The following is a 16629-nucleotide window of genomic DNA, read 5'->3' on the forward strand; positions in this document are numbered from 1 at the left end:
TCAATGGCAACTGTCAATCATCGTGATGTCACATCCTGTTTCTATAGCGTCAAATAACAAACTAATTGTCCAAAAAAATGGAGTCATGAACACGCATATTTGACGTGTACTTAAGTTTTAGGCCCGAGTCCCGCCCACTAACATGGAGGGGGTGGAGCTTATGGCCTATACTGCAGCCAGCCACCAGGGGGAGCTCTACGTGCTTTGGCTTCACTTCTGAGGCGCTGTCATGGCGTCCATTTTTTATACAGTCTATGGTTAAAAGTTTATGATCATAAAATATGTCTAAACTAGATATGCTTTTTTTTTTTTTTATGCCCACAAAAATTCTTAAACCAACAATGTCTGCGCCTTAGCTTAGCTTCTAAAGCTAGCATGTGTAACAGGGAACCCAACAACAAACTTTTTGCCCAGGGACCCTAAGGAGGTTAATCTCACATTATCAGTGACACCCATTGAGTAACTTCTGGGGGGTATTCCAGAAAGCAGGTTTACTGGCTTAACTGGATATGTAAACCCAGAGTTAGCGGTAAACCTGGGATTTCGGTTCCAGAACGCTCAAATATGATCAGGCTATGTAAGTAACTATGGTAACATAGGCTCTGAACTTAACTGGGTATGTAAACCCAGAGTTAGCGGTAAACCTGGGATTTCGGTTCCAGAACGCTCAAATATGATCAGGCTATGTAAGTAACTATGGTAACATAGGCTCTGAACTTAACTGGGTATGTAAACCCAGAGTTAGCGGTAAACCTGGGATTTCGGTTCCAGAACGCTCAAAAATGATCAGGCTATGTAAGTAACTATAGTAACATAGGCTCTGAACTTAACCTGGTAGGGGTAGGTTTTGTTCAGGTTATGTTCGGGTATTTAAGTGCACGTTCAGCCAGACCGCTGTTTCCACACTTGTCACACAATGACGTTTCCTTTTGAGGAAGATCCAATTGACATTGAAGCACAAATCATTCGGGCTATTCACCGTGAGAGGGTGATAAGACCACGACTTAATATCCTTTCTTTTCCTAATGAGTTTTTGCCAGAGCGCTACTGTTTTTCTGCGGAATCTTTAATATATTTAAACAACATTCTCCATCCCCACATTTCGAACGTTACGCATCGTGGATTCGCTCATCGTAATTGTTGCGCGTGCGGGCTCCACCACTCCACCTCCACCTACAACTGAGAAGTTCATAAATTGGTCATTTTCGAACTTGCAAGGCTACACAAATTAGACATAAGTGATTTAGGCGTAGGCCTATTAGGGAAAATGCATTGCACTTGTTAATTTTGCTCCTCCTGGGAGGTTGAGGGCTCCGATGACGTGCCCCCAGAAATCCCCTCCATCATCGGACGCCCTCGATTGATACTGATCGCCAACTCCTCCACAGGGGTGAGGGGGGACACCGCTGGCCCAGAACCGGTCTTCCTCTCCTCTGCTTTCTTCCTATTGGCTTTGAAATGAATGTAACTTGTTGCAATATGGCAATTCAAGAATATAATACTGGATAAGTGATGTCTAAGATGATGCACCCAGATATATCTTACCAACTTGGACAATGTTTTTATATTTTGTTTTGACCTGCGGCCACGTTCTCTTGAGGGCAGTCGGGTTACATCTAATTAAAAATAATACAATATATGACAAGGTAGTCTATAGTATAAGAAAGTCTCATACAAAGCAGTTAATATGTAGCCTAATATCTACTGAATTATTGTGCTTCTGACACATTAGTGTGCTATAGCCTACTAAACTTACGCATTTACGCGGTCGGCAATTCTCTGCCAAGCAAGGTCTCGTTCCTTTGCAGACGCGCAAGTATTGCTTTTTTTCGTGATTATCGCTCTTTCCTCCTCGTACGCCTCGAGCAGAACTTGCTGCTCCGCTTCAGAAAAATAGGCTGCTCTGCGCTTTGCCATTTTTACTCATGGTTTCGACTCTCAATAGATGATGCCTTTATAACTTCGCCGTGATCGCGCACAACTCTAGGTTAAACAATCCGGGGTTGATTGAACTGATTGCAAACCGGTGTTTTGGAACCGACAGCTCGGGTTTAGTCGCCTCAGGTTCAGACAACCCAGAGGTTAAGTTTTATCTCAGTGTTTGTTAAACCTGCTTTCTGGAATACCCCCCTGTACTACTGTGTGACTGCTGATTTCCCTTGTCATCCAAATCAGGGCGTACAATGACAGGCAGGTGCTGCTTCTGCTGATGCTCACAGTGCAGCAAGAGATATGTTTCACCATATTCCACATTGTCTACTGGATTCACATTAACGCCGAATTAAAGAAGGGGTTCGACTTTGTAAGAAAACAATTTCAGTTAAGTTTTATGTACGAAGATATTTTTCTAATAACTAAGTGAATGTATAATTGTCTAGTTTTCAGTAAGGGTTTTGTACAGCGAACTCTCTCACGCTAGCCGATTGCATTTAGAAGACTAACTGCGATCTCCACCTACCAAAGCAGAACCAAAACCACTAAAGCAACAATTAAACATTACCCTAGAGCATACAGGAGTAGATTTAAGTAATATACAGATGTTAAATCAACTTAGCGATGAGCTGAACCTGCTGCTAGTGATGGCTACACTGGAGTTATAGTCACAAGCTAATGCTAACACCAGTTAGCTGTCGTTGTACTAAACACAAGAAGACTGTACTTCCTGCAGCAGCTGGCTGGTGAAGATATAAGCATCAGTTAAGACGAAATACAAGTTGTAGATGTTGCTGGACAAACTTTACCTCCCTCTGGAAGACTCCTGCAAGCGCGCATGCAACTACGGTGAGCGCCGAGGACCAAAACTGTTAAACTACCGGCGGTCTGTCGCACAAATTTGACGTGTCATCAAGTAAATAAAAACTAACCGGCAAAAATTAAAAGATTAATAAAAGAGCAAAACATATGGTGACATATACGAACTTATATAGCCGTGTACGAAAGGTTTTAAGTCAGAGTTAAGAGCTGAGTTAATCATTTCACCCATTTTTAGGACTTTTATATTTAATGGAAGTCTATGGATGCTTATATTAAAATGTATTTTGTCATTATTTACAGTTTGTATTCAAATAAATACTGAAGAGCAGAAAAAAATATTATAATAAATGTTTTGTGATTGGACTTTCCTTTCTTTATGATTTTAATTTATTTTTTTCTTCTTCTTTATCCAATGGAGAGAAAAAAAACACAAAAAAGGGAAATTAGAATTCAATTTGAAAGATTTATTTTATTTTAATTGCAGTAGAGTAGACGTATTTATTACAAATTTAAATTTGTCACCTCTGTAAAGACCGTGTTCGTGTCATCTTCTCAGCCACGTTTACTCAAATCTCCAGAGGTCCCTCTAATGCAGCTACAGGTGCAGCGCACTAACATAAAGTAAGAGCAGTATTCATCAGGAAAGCTTCGTAGTGTGATTATTTAGCGTTTTTTGCTTCGAAATGTTGTGTAAATTGTTGAAATCAGTGGTAGCGCTGCGGTCACGGTAGCAATTTCAAGCGTCAACGACCGTGAACGTTGCACATTAACTCCCAAATCCAAACGGGCTTTATTACGGATTTTCCCCCGGGACGTGAAGGCAACATTATAACAGAAAAGCTTTGCGGCCGCCTGATTGGAGGTCAGTGTGTTTGCCGTTCTCCCATTGGCTCCTCGCATCTCGTGCTCTTGTCTGCGGCTCCTGGGTACAGCCAGAGCCGCGCGTGCGCTCTGCCCCGCGCAGCCGTCAAGGAAGTGGAAATGAGGCGGAAAAGTAACGGAAGCGAGAGTGTTTTTACTTTCAAAATAAAAGACTGCTGTAAAATTAGTGAATTGTAGACCATTAATGATTAAAAATAAGGCATTTTACCAACTGCTGCAGATACAACAGCATAAAACAACATCTGTGCGCTAAATAATACCAATAATAGGTCAGAAAACTGAGGTTAGGACACATTAAAGGTCCATTAAGGCCTTAATACAACCATGTTGATCAACCCAACGCTGGAAACTACAGACACAATAAGCCAGGTAGACGTCCACGAGAGAAAATTTGAGTTGTTATCAATGCAAAATACATATAGATATAGTCCTGAATGAATTGTTTCGGCACGGCAGTTGTCTTTGGCAAGAGGTGAGCCAATTTACAGCCAATTTAAAATCGTAAAATGAACCTTAAGAGCATGTCTTTGGACGGAGGGGACAAGTAGGGAACCCACACAAACTCCGCACAGAAAGGCCCCAGTATGGTCTATGGATTAGAACCCAGAACCTTCTTGCTAGCTGTGAGGCATCAGTGCTAACCACTACACCACTGTGTTGACCCATACTTTATTATTAATTCAAGGAAATTGTTTTATTGTCCCATGAATTGACAGTTTCAGATAGATAAAAAAAAAAATAACAAAAACAAGATGCATAAAAACAAAATATTGGACTGATCCAGTCTGATCTACACCTAAATTAATTTCAAAACGAATAAGCAACACGTTGATTACCGCACGAGTTTTATTTTGAAAACCCAAACCGGAACTCGTCCGGGTAACGGCTGGCCGTTGACAGCCGGCGAGCCTTTGAAAGTCTTGAGTCTGACTTCAGCCCCTGGAGAGACCATGTCCGCTGTAACAGGCAAACTGTACTCAGCCCTAATCTCGTCTAAAACTCATTTTCCATGAAATAACAGTAACGCGGGGCCCCAAGGATGGCCAACTCGGTGAGTACGCCAGTCGGGAAGATGCGCCGTGCAGGTCGGGTCTAATAATGGAGGATGTGTTTGGGCATTTTGCTGTTTTTTTTTTTTTTTTTTTTTACTCCGTAACGAGGGTGAGCTAGAGCCAGCTCAGCGGGACACCCTAAATGCCACATTTCCACGCAAAGACACGGGAGTTCAAATATTTATTAGTCACCGATAAAACCGTTTTATTTTTATTTTATTTTTACTGATTTTTTTTATTTATAATGCGTCAATTGCGGCTCTTAAATAAAAAAAAAAAAAAAAAGCGCAGTGGATGAAGTAACTTATCACGTAGACTGTTTTTTTTTTAAAAAAGTATTTTTATTTAATTTTAACAAGAAGAAAAATGTTTTGGAAGTTTAAGAATTAATTGTTAAGAATTTACCTGCATTAGTTTTGAAAGCCATGATTGAGAGAGAGAGGCTGCCAAGGTGTGCAGGTTTTCACTGTTAAATGTTAAGATTTTTGAATGGAGTTCTGCACGAAGGTCTCCGGGTAGGATCAGGGGATTATTTGGGGAGGAGTGGAAGGTTAAAATAAAAAAAATAATATTTTTTTTTTAACATGTATGCAAGAAAAACAAATGTTTTGTTTACCTGTAATTAGTTTTAAAAGAAAAACCATGACTGAGGGAGACTGCCAGGTGTGTATTGTTAAATGTTAAGATTTTTGAATGGAGTTCTGCATGAAGATCTCCGGGTAGGAGGGGGGAGTTTATTGGGGGGGAGAAAAAGGTAAAATAAAAAAAAAGAGGAAATTGTGAACAGTCATCTATTGGGCCATTTAAATATGTATGCAATGTCAGAAGAAAAACAAATGTTTTATTTACCTGTAATTAGTTTTAAAAGAAGAGGGAATTGAGGGAGACTGCCAGGTGTGTATTGTTAAATGTTAAGATTTTTGAATGGAGTTCTGCATGAAGGTCTCCTGGTAGGAGGGGGGAGTTTATTGGGGTTAGAAAAAGGTAAAAAAAAAAAAATAATAAAAAAAAATTGTGAACAGTCGTTTATTGGGTCATTTTAACATGTTATAAGAAAAAGAAATGTTTTATTTACCTGCAATTACTTTTAAAAGAAGAGCCATGATTGAGGGAGATTGCCAGGTGTGTTTTTTCTTAAATATTAAGATTTTTGAATGGAGTTCTGCACGAGGGTCTTTGAGTGGGAGGGGGGAGTTTTTTTGGGGGGGTAGAAAAAGGTGGACATTTTGAACAGTCGTGTATTGGGTCATTTTAACATGTATGCAATGTTAGAAGACAAAAAAAAAAAAAAATTTGTTTTATAAGTGTAAGAATTAATTGTTAAGAATTTACCTGCGTTAGTTTTTCATTGTTAAATGTTAAGATTTTCTAATGGAGTTCTGCCCAAACGTCTCGGGGTAGGAGGAGGGGGGGTTATTGGGGGAGGAAACATTAATTATTATAGTTAAAATTATTATTATTATTATTATTGTTGAAACTCTGACCCCCTCTCTCTCCCCTCTCTCTCCCCCCAAACAGGGTGCCGTTCAGGTGAAACTGGAACTCGGTCATCGCGCCCAGGTTAGGAAGAAACCCACCGTGGAAGGCTTCACCCACGACTGGATGGTGTTTGTCCGAGGACCGGAGCACAGCAACATCCAGCACTTCGTGGAGAAGGTTGTTTTTCACCTGCACGACAGCTTCCCGAAACCAAAAAGAGGTAAAGAAAAGACAAGAACCTGGTTATATTTTGGTTTATCTGCTGCTGCTGCTGTCTCACGCGGAGAGGAGCTGCTGTTGCTGCTGTTGTTGGGTTTTCCCGGGGAGTCGTGTGTGTGTGTGTGTGTGTCCTTGCCTGGATCCGGATTTGTTTTTGCATCTGTCGCTTTAAAGCAGGTATGAAGTTGCGCTCTCATGCAAACGTGGAGAAAATGCTTCTTGCATTGTGTTGGACAGCTGATGTGAAGCCTCAGCTCTCGGAGGTGATCTCCTGTTATTTTTGCGTAATTTAAACGACAAGAAAAGCCGGCGTCTGACTCCGCTGCCCACTCCTCGTCCTCTCCCTCTGTACCTTTTAATCTCCTGTAATTTCCACCTAAAACACCTAAATAAAAGACATAGCCAGAGTAAATTTAAAGCTGCTCTCGAACCATTTGGAGCCTCTTTTGAAAGACGACACACTTAATTTTTCTCTCCAACTCTCAGAGTGCTGCTGGCTCTGAGTAAAGAAGGATTTCCAATAATATTTGCCTCCAACATGACTAAATAAACGGTGGTGTGGATTGGAAAGACACAATGGGACCACAGGTTGAGGTATCTCACCTAGTCCCGTTTCAAATTTGACAATAATGGGACAGAAAATTATTATTTTACACGGTTCTTTTCTGAAGATTGAGCCAAAGACTTGGTGAACAGTCGTCTGTCGGGTCAAGTGAGGTGTCGGTCAAAAGTTCAGAGCTGTTTCGGCGCGACGCTGAGCCAACCGACGCTACGATCGGAGTTGCATCTTCTCTTGTAGTATTGTGATGCTCAATAGACGAGTCGTACGCGTTTCTGTGTCCTGACATAAGTGTTCGCCGAGCTTGATTGAACCTTGAAATGATGCGCGTCGTTCTAATCTCAAGGAATTAAGCTTTCCAGCGGTGTGTGTGTGTGTGTATAACAACGTGTTGGGGCTGAGCTGTTCCCCTTGGTTTAGTCGCGAAACGTAGCGGGAACGGGCGACGGCGGGTTAATGGGGTGTTGCGAAAGCGCCGGTGTAACCGGTGGGTGTCTGCGATGCGTTGCATGAATGATGAGGAGGCGACGCACCGCTGGTTCTCAGAGGGACGAGCTGCAGTTACTTCGGCAACTGGTGGACAAAACCAGCTGCCCAGTCCTGAGGATTGGACCGAAAGAGGAGCGGCTGCACAAAATAAAATCTGCACATGAAGCTTTCCTGTCGTTGATAAAACTGGACCCGTCTTGAATGTTTCTGTTTCACGTAATTGGATATAAATGTGGTCTACCGCCCGTGGATTCTGCAAAGAAGCGTCCAATGTATAGCTTCCTAAATAACGTGTAGCATACGTTTTATTCTGGGCTTAATAAATTGTCAAACAGATCGGGAAAACAGAAGTTGCGTGCAATGCAACCCAGCTGCCGTCTCCTGGTCTTGTGTAAATAAAACAAATTTAAGGACACGGGAGGAAAGTTATCGTAACGCACACGTGACTTTTAAGCTAGCAAAAGCTAATCCGACGTATTACTATCTCTGCACGGTAAGGCAGATGAAACAGATGAAATAACGCCAGTAATTGTGATTAAATCTTTATTTTTATTTGTACAAAAGGGTGAGAGGCTAAAGGAGCTAAAAGAATATGTACATGGGGTGGTTGGGTGGGGTGGTACCACAGAAGAAGAAATCACAGAGGACTGGGCTCTGAACCTAAAGGCCTAAAGTATAGAAACACGTTGTTCGTACACCCCAGCTCATTTTGTGTGACCCTGTTAACACTCGTGCTGCGATGAAACGTGATCATCTCCGAGGACCGAATGGAAACGTCGGGAGATGATGTGAAAGTAATGAAGCAGGATGCGTTTTTTTATGGCGCGTTAACGTCCAAATGTCGCGTGTTTGGTTTAAAACCTCGTTGGAGACGAGTGCTCCCACGCTGCACTGGATTCAGTCGGTTGCAGCCGTAGAGACGTGATACGATCTCCTCCCTTAGTTGCTCTGAATTATTTTATCCGTCAATGGCGCTGTTTTTGCCGACTACGAGAAAAAATTTCGTTCCAAAGTGGGAACAGTTGGACTGAAGGATGTGTTGGCTGAGGGCAGGAGGAAGGTTGGTAGTTGAGATGTGAGGGACATCACAGATAACGCTGTTGCTCCTTCTGGTTCTCCTTTTTTGTAATGCAAAGTAAGTTGTTATCATCTTCCAGATAAAAAAACAAAAAGTTAACGGCTGTGCAGAGACTCTCTACACATGCAGTCGAGACGTCTGCATCTGTGTTTCTGGACATAGACATGCTAACGTTGCCCTTTTTTTCCCACTTTTTAGCGAGGCGCTCTCTTATGAAGTGAGAAAGGTTTCCTATTTGTTGAGTAGAGAACCTCAGCTATTGTGGCACTTTTGTTAGCATTTAGAATAACATCTGTCGAGCTCGCAGACTAGCTAAACTTCTCCTCTCGTGGTTTTGTTTTTACGTAAGAGACCTGAAATAAAAAAAAAATGACGAAAGATCGATACCGGTCCGATCTTTTTATAAATGCCTAGATTGTCCCCGTTACAAAACAGAACATCTCTAGGTACAGATGTGGTTTGCTGAAGGAAATGATCTCCTGTTGTGTGTGTGTGTGCTTCATCATTGAAGCTTTTGCGTCAATTTGACGCCGTAGCTACGGACCCTAACGCCGTAACCGGACGTACACCTCCCCAGAAACGTACGTACGCATCAACGGCGATGCAGACCACAAGAGCTGTGATTGGTCTACTAGGTAGTAGTGTGTTTCCACTTTGGTATTTGTGGCTGTTTCGCAATTTTCTAATTGATTGTTTTGGATCAATAAAGATGGAACACATGGAGGAAAGGTTAACTGAGGAGGTTCGGAGAGACAAACATTCGTACGACTCGTCTTCGGCGAAATTTCGGCAAAAGTTTCAGTTGCCATTGTTGAAAGTGAAGCAGGAAGTAGAAACAAAAGTGAACCCGACTGGCAAAAGCGCCAACTAGTGTTTGGGAGTAGTTGTTACAGAGCGAGCCAGACTGACGAACGCACAAGAATAAAAAGCTAGCACCGACGTAGGCTACGTACGTAGGTTTCGGCGTCTACGTGTAACGATGAACGATGACTATCCAGCTCAGAAACATTGGACTCAAGAACCTGTGAACAGTTGCGATTCACACGGCAACTACAGAGCCTCCAGGCCGCCTATGAATCCGACTCATGCTCAGCTGATTAATGAACCTTCAAAGCTTCACATGTCTCCAGAAAAAAAAGGCCTTTGATCACAAGCTACCAAACACGTCCTCTGCTTTCTCTGAATCTTTGTCTCTGCACGTCTCAGCTCCTCGTCTTGATAAATGAGACGCGTACCTCCACGACCACGGACTAAAAGCCCAGCAGGAGAATGCTTAACCTTCAATAAGTCTCGCGCCATGACACGTGCCGTGAGATCTTTCCTGCGCCGGTTAAGTGTTTTCTGGGGCCCCGGGTGTCTCTAACGTGGTGACAAATTACGAAACCAAAGAGCTTCCTGATCTCCTGGATCTTCAAGTCCAAGTGTTTTTTTTAGTTCAAACAAAGGCCCGAGTGTTAAAGACCAGCGGAAGTATGAGCGTGACGTTTTTTGAGCCACGAATAAACAACATTAGCTTGAATTCTGGTGGATTACTTTGCAGAGAAATAAGATTATTCACTGGTTTGTGTCCTCAATATCCGTCCCTGGTACTTTTCTAACATGTGCAAGAGTTTCTGTTTGTCAAAATGGATCACAACAAAGGCAGAGGTTTAGAAACATCTGTCCAGCAGAGGTGCCGTTAAGGTGAAGTTAAAAATCCACAAACTGGAGCTTGATATGTGCTCAGAGTTTAGGACATTTTATGATTATTTCTAGATTTTCTTGTGTTGATAAAACAAGATATTTAACAGACTTGGTCTTTTAATATTTTTTTTTGTGCTTTATAAAATGGTGTACAACAATCAGCCACAACATTATGACCACTGACAGTAGTAGTAATAAGGAACATTGACCATCTTGTGACGATTCAGTGTTCTGCTGGGAAGCTTTTGGACCTGGCATTCATTCATTGGTGTGGATGTTACTTAGACATGTAGCACCCATCTAGACCAGACCAGGCACCCCCACCCCATACCAATGGGGTGGGGGTGCCTGCAGCAGCCAAACGCTTTAGGGACAACTCAAAGAAGAAGAAGAAGAAGAACGTGAAGAACAGCACAAGGTGTTGACCTGGCCTCCAAATTCACTAGATCCCAAACTGATCAAGTATCTGTGGGATGGTCCACAGAGGCCCCTCCCCTCAAAGGCCCCCTCATTAACAACATCCTGATGCCAGACACCACAGGACACCCTCAGAAGGCACATGTCCATCCTCTGATGAGTCACAACTGTTTTGGAGATCTACACAATATTAGGAAGGTGGTCATAATGTTATGCCTGATCGGTTTACAGCAGATAAACCGATGTTCCCAGGCTCGAATTAGCCGAATTGCCTTTTTTGGTTTTGGACGGTTGTTTGAACAACTATGAGATAACTGAATGCTTCACTAAATCCAGTGAAAATTTTATAAAATTTTTGCAAATTTTGTGAAAGATAATTAATGACTGCTGCTACCAGCCTCTGCCTTTCAGTCAGCTAGACGGTTAACTACGAGAAAGCTGCTTTGTTTTCACTTTCTCGCCCACTCGTTTGTCTTTTAATAATAAGACAATAAGACTGCGGTTGAAAGAGTAAACTGTACTCATTTATTTATTTATATTTTTTGTAAGGGTAGACCTTTCACTTGCTCGTCACACATCGTTGCTGACATAATAGTGGAGGCATTTAAACACCGAGAACAATCACCTTTTTTTTTTTTTTTGTATTTATCATAAACTTTTTATTATAAACGGCAGGAATATTTGTGTGTGGAGCGTTGAGGGAAAATAGCGATTGGTTACACACCGTGTAGCCTTGGAAACTGGATATTTAGTGCGAGGAGAGGAGTGGGACGGTGCCGAGGAGGAGGAGGAGGAGGAGGAGGAGGAGGATAGAGCCCATCTGAGACTAAATGGACTGGAATATCGTTTTCACTTCTCCCCGTTTCACCTGCTTTGTCAAAAAAAAAAACGCGGAGCTTTTTCTTTAGAGATAAGAAACTTTTAACATTTAATCCTTTCTCTCTCTTTGGACACGGCACGTTTTTGAATACCCCCGCTGTGTCTCCTGGTGTCTCCACCTGGATCTTTTCTTTACATAACTGCCAGCAGTGTTTGATGGATGAATGAATGGTGGTTAGGTGTGTATGTGTGTGTGAACCTTTGCTTCACGATCCTAGGAGGGCAGCAGGAAAGCGTTTGTCTTATATGAACGAGGGATCCCCAATGGCCCGTCAGGATTTTCAAAGAAAAAGAGAGATGGGGGGGCTGTAATCATATTTCAACCCCTCTAGTTGCAGATTTAAAAATGAAATGCCACCTGGCTCAGTTGCAGGTTTAATTCAGCATGTTTACTATTTGCTGATACGACCTCAGATTCCCCTGCTTCCTTATTGCTCCAGATATCTTATCGTCCACGTCATCGCTTTTGTCAGATTTTTCAGAAGCCGCTGCAGAAAGCAAAGTCGGGGGATGAGGTAGCGATAAACTTCCTCCCACGCTTTCTTTCTTTCTTTCTTTCTCTTTTTTTTTTATTTGAGTGATTTGTTGTGCGGCTTTGGAGAAGCTTGCCAGACGCACATTAAGATTAATGACGAATCAGTCGGTGAAGCCGCCGCCGTGCTTCATTATTGTCATGCGGTTAACGGGCCAGCGTTGAGGCGTCGCCATGGAGACAGCCAAATGGCAAAGCCGTTTGAACAAATGGAGGTAAAGAAGCTCTTTGGAACCAGTGAAGGTGGTGGTGGTGGTGGTGGTGGTGGTGGCGGTTTGGGGGGGGTGGTGCTATTTTGGCAATAGGCAACAGCGGCGGCGGTGGCGGCGACTCACGCTGCTTAAGCACCTCATTTGGAGCCGGGGCTGCCATTTAATCTGCACTGGAGATGGCATCTCTTCAAAGGTGTTTGTGATATTTCAGAGGATTGTCACTTTTTTTTATTTTTTTTTTTATGGAAAGATGTAAGACGGCGTAATGGGAAAGAAATGGGCCGGCTCGGTGGAGAGAGTTTGAGATTTGTGGCCTGTGCAGCGGAGGAAAGATACACATGAGCCGCAGAGGTTCATTTTTTTTTTTCGGGCTTTGTTATAACAGGAAAAGAAGAAAAAAAAAAAGACTTTCCATGCTTCAGATAGGGTGTGGTGGTGGTGGTGGTGTCTTGGTTTTCCCTGACCCCGACTGTACAATGGCCAGTTCATCTTAGCTGACATGAATATATAACGCTAGTTTAGAAATGAGAGATTATGCCTAAATTGGTCACTGAATCCGCCGTTTGTTTATTTAGAAAAAAGGTATATTTTTAAACCGTTGTGTAGGGTCTGCAGCTTTGTTTGACCACGTTCCTTTAGATCAGGTAGCGGGAACACACACGTGTCCTGGCCGCATTGACGGGACGTCTGTTCAGCTGATGTCCTCTGCGTAAAGTCGCCGGCGTTTGACGTACCCGGAGGAACTGGCCGTCCACTGGCATTTTAGCGACACACCAACCAGTGCAAGCTCTGTGTAGACCTGTGGGAGGAGCGTAAACCAGGATTTAGTCTGAGCCACGCCTCTCTTCGTTGCTGTGCTGACTAGGGACGTCCCGATATTTTGATATTCGGTATAGGCCGATCCGAGTCCCGATCCGATCTTAAATAAACTAAACGTCCTAGCCTGCAGATCGATAAAGGCTTTTCTTGTCTTACGTATTCTGCTAGATTACGTTTGCACCGTGCGACTGTTTTAAGTCCAATAAATATGAGCTACTTGCTCCTTGAAGCAAGGAGAGGGTAGCTCCATACCTTGGCTCTATAAACTCTGTAACCCTCTCTGCAATATTTTTTTTTTTGTTTCGATTAAACTTTTCTCTTCTTTTAAACATTGAGTGACGATCATGTACTACCACCTACGCCAAACCTCCACATTGCATAATTGATTCCTCCTCCTCTTCTTCTTCTTCTTCTTCTTCTTCTTCTTCTCTTCAATTTGCGACATCTTTGACACTAGCCAACGAAGAGGAAGAAGACATTTTGACGCTGCAAAGATGTGGTTTCAGTTTATGGCAGACCTAAAATTAGGGATGCACCGAAAATTTTTGTCCGAAAACCGAAAGTTTATCGCCGAAACAACACGTTGTGATGATGCAAGCAACAACCGCAGCATTTTTCGGCCGAAATGGCCCTAAAGTGCATTTTCAGTTTTCGGGCGAAATTTTTGGTGCATCCCTACCTAAAATAAATTAAAAAGATCTGGCTTGGATGAATCCTGATACCTCGATCGATTGGGACGCCCCTAGTGGTGACCATATAAACTCTGTTTTTGTCTCAATTAAACTTTTCTCTTCTTTTAAACGCAACATTGGGTGTTTCTGTGCAGCCTTTGCCTTTGAGTGTACTCGGCGTATTCCGGCATAATTAAGTTGGTAGTATTGAATGACGATCACGTACTACCACTACGCCAAACATCCACATTGCATAGCTGGTTCTTCTTCTTCTTCTTCTTCAATTTGTGGCATCTTTGACACTAGCCAACAAAGAGGAAGAAGACATTCTTGACGCTGCAAAGTTGTGGTTTCAGTTTACGGCAGACCTAAAATTAGGGATGCACCAAAAATTTTCGTCCGAAAACCGAAAAAGCACTTACGGGCCATTTTCACAACACAGCCGAAACAACACGGCCAAAACAGAATATTGTAATGATGCAAGCAACAACCGCAGCAATTTTCGGCCAAAAAAGGCCCAAAAGTGCATTTTCGGTTTTCGGTCAAAAATTTTCCCTACGTAAAATAAATAAATTCAAAAGATCTGGCTTGGATGAATCCTGATACCACCTCAATCGCCACGTCCCTAGCGGTGACCATAACTTCTTGTAGGCATCACTGGCACAAGAGGTGTACGACTGTGAGTTAACTCGGCTTGATTTGGCGGAACTGCACGTTCCTATCAAACCAGGTATCGTGACGCTCCGTGTTAGAATTTCCTCCTCACCCATTTTTTTCCTCTTCTTAGTCCGGAGGATGAGCGCAGGCACATGTGTTTAACACCAGCATCTCTGCACCTCGTCATATTTATGAACGGCCGTGATGTGTTTATGTGAGCCCATAAAAAATTATTGTCTTTTACAATGTTTATGCGTCCCTCATGGCTAACCCAGGACTTTTCCCTTCGCCCGGGACGTTATTTATTGCAAAATGTAGAGATTTGTGGCTTCAGTCCTGTCTTTCAGTAGAAACGCTATCCTCAAATTTAACTCGCGTGTCCGTCTCCGTCCTGGAAGCGGTTCTTCCTGAACTGAAAGCCGGGCTTGTTGTTGCTTCTGAACCATTATCACTGATTTATTTTTTATTTTTTATTATTTCTATAAAAGGCATGCCTCGGAGACAGAAAATTACACACTGAAGTCATACTGAGTATCTCCTTTCCTTAAAGAAAAGACTCTTCTGTTCTCTGGGCCAGATTGGCGGCGGCGGTATAAGCCCCCTCGTAGCGTACACACACTCGCCCACAGATTGATTCCTTAATGATTGGCCCAACATGTTAGCCTCTGGCCATCTCCCGGGCTCCGTGGAACGCTCGCATGAAATCTTTTAACTCCCCTCATCCTCCCGCTCGAGCTTAATTTGTGGCTTGTGTGCGCATACCACATAAGTCAAGTCACTGCAGTGACCTGTACATGAGATACAGATCCTCGGGCTGAAATGTGTCTCAGAAGCTGCAGCGCATTCCTCTTCTCTTTGCTGTGGCTTTGCTAATGTGATCGGCCTGAGTTTGGAGGATTGATAATCTCGCAGGCCGGAGGAGTAACATGCTACCTGTGCTTATTGTCTCGGGCGTATAGTAACCAAGGTAGGTGAGCAGTCTACTGTCCTGCAAGCGATTACAGTACAGCTCTACTCTTTAGATCACAATTTCTTTTAATTGTCATGTTGAAATTCACGGTGCCGCAGCGGCTCCGGTGTAGCGCGACATGCAAGTCTGCAAATTGAGCCACCGAATATCGGACGAGTTCCTGCACATCTTCCATTTCCCTGTGAGCAGTTTTAATTGCATAACAATTTGGGCCTCGTCAAAGTCTTTCCGCCTTCTCGTTGCTCCCACGTTCGATGCGTTACGCCTTCAAGGTCCAACTGTTCACTTACGGTCTATTATGTCTCAGACTTTCACAGGATACTCTGTTCATCATCCATAATCATGTGTGACTGTTATTATTTTTTTTTTTTCCAATCATTTAAGATTTTCTTGGGTACATTTTCTCACAGTTTCTTGCTTTTGAATGTTTTTCTTTTTCCTGCGTTTCCGGTTTAAATAAGATCAGATTAGCTTCCAATAGGGATGTCCCGAACAGAAACAGATCTTTATTCAGTATCGGCCGATCGTACGTAAACAAACTGTCCTATCCTGGAGATTCATAAAGGCTTTTCTTTTCTTACTTGTTCTACTAGGTCACGTGTGCACCGTCCAACTGGTTAAATCCAATAAATAGAGCTGTTGAAGCTAACGTAGCGAGGAGTAGTGAGGTAGCTTGGTCCTTTGTTGTCTACTCCAGAAATGGGCTAGTCCAACTCCGTAACCCTCCCTATAATGTTTGCCACCTAAACGCCATCTTGAGGAAACTTTTCTCTTCTTTTAAACACAACATTTAGTGTTTGTTGTTGTTTAGGTGCAGCTTTTGCACAAGTGGACTCAACGTTTTATGTTTTGTTTGTAGATGTTGGTTCAAGACGGTAGTACTGATTAACGATCAACTACTACCACCTCGCCAAACATCCACGTTGCATAATTTTCAAATTTCTATCTGACTGACTTCATTTACCAGAGTAGACATGTTTAGTCACGTGATTTTAGTTCTTCTTCTTCTTCTTCTTCTACTACTACTTTGATTTCTGGCATCTACCGCGCTAGGCAACCGCCATTAAAGCAGACAAAGAAGAAGTCGTCTACTTTGTCTTCGTACTCACCAAAAATTCACGTTGCGTAATTTACAAATTTTTGGTTCTTCGATTTTTTGGCAGCTTCAAAGCTTGGCAGCAAAAAGGTATAAGATGTTTTGTTGACACAGGGACGTAGTTTTGGTTTATGACAGACCTAAAATAACTAACTCTACCGATCTGATCTGATCCGATCCG

At 42.7% G+C, this 16629-nt stretch overlaps 1 protein-coding gene across 1 annotated transcript in view; it reads left to right on the forward strand.

Annotated features, from left to right (window-relative positions):
- The first annotated feature begins 4609 nt into the window (after positions 1 to 4609).
- mllt3 (MLLT3 super elongation complex subunit) overlaps positions 4610 to 16629 on the forward strand; it is a 47467-nt gene continuing 35447 nt past the window's right edge. Inside the window, exons 1-2 of the mRNA XM_084546817.1 lie at positions 4610 to 4687; positions 6207 to 6387. Of these exons, the coding sequence (XP_084402943.1) occupies positions 4676 to 4687; positions 6207 to 6387 (193 nt within the window). The 5' untranslated portion in view covers positions 4610 to 4675. The remainder of the gene's footprint in view (positions 4688 to 6206; positions 6388 to 16629) is intronic.

Source organism: Chelon labrosus (genome assembly GCF_963514085.1).
Source record: "Chelon labrosus genome assembly, chromosome: 1".
In the NCBI taxonomy this organism is placed as follows: domain Eukaryota; kingdom Metazoa; phylum Chordata; class Actinopteri; order Mugiliformes; family Mugilidae; genus Chelon; species Chelon labrosus.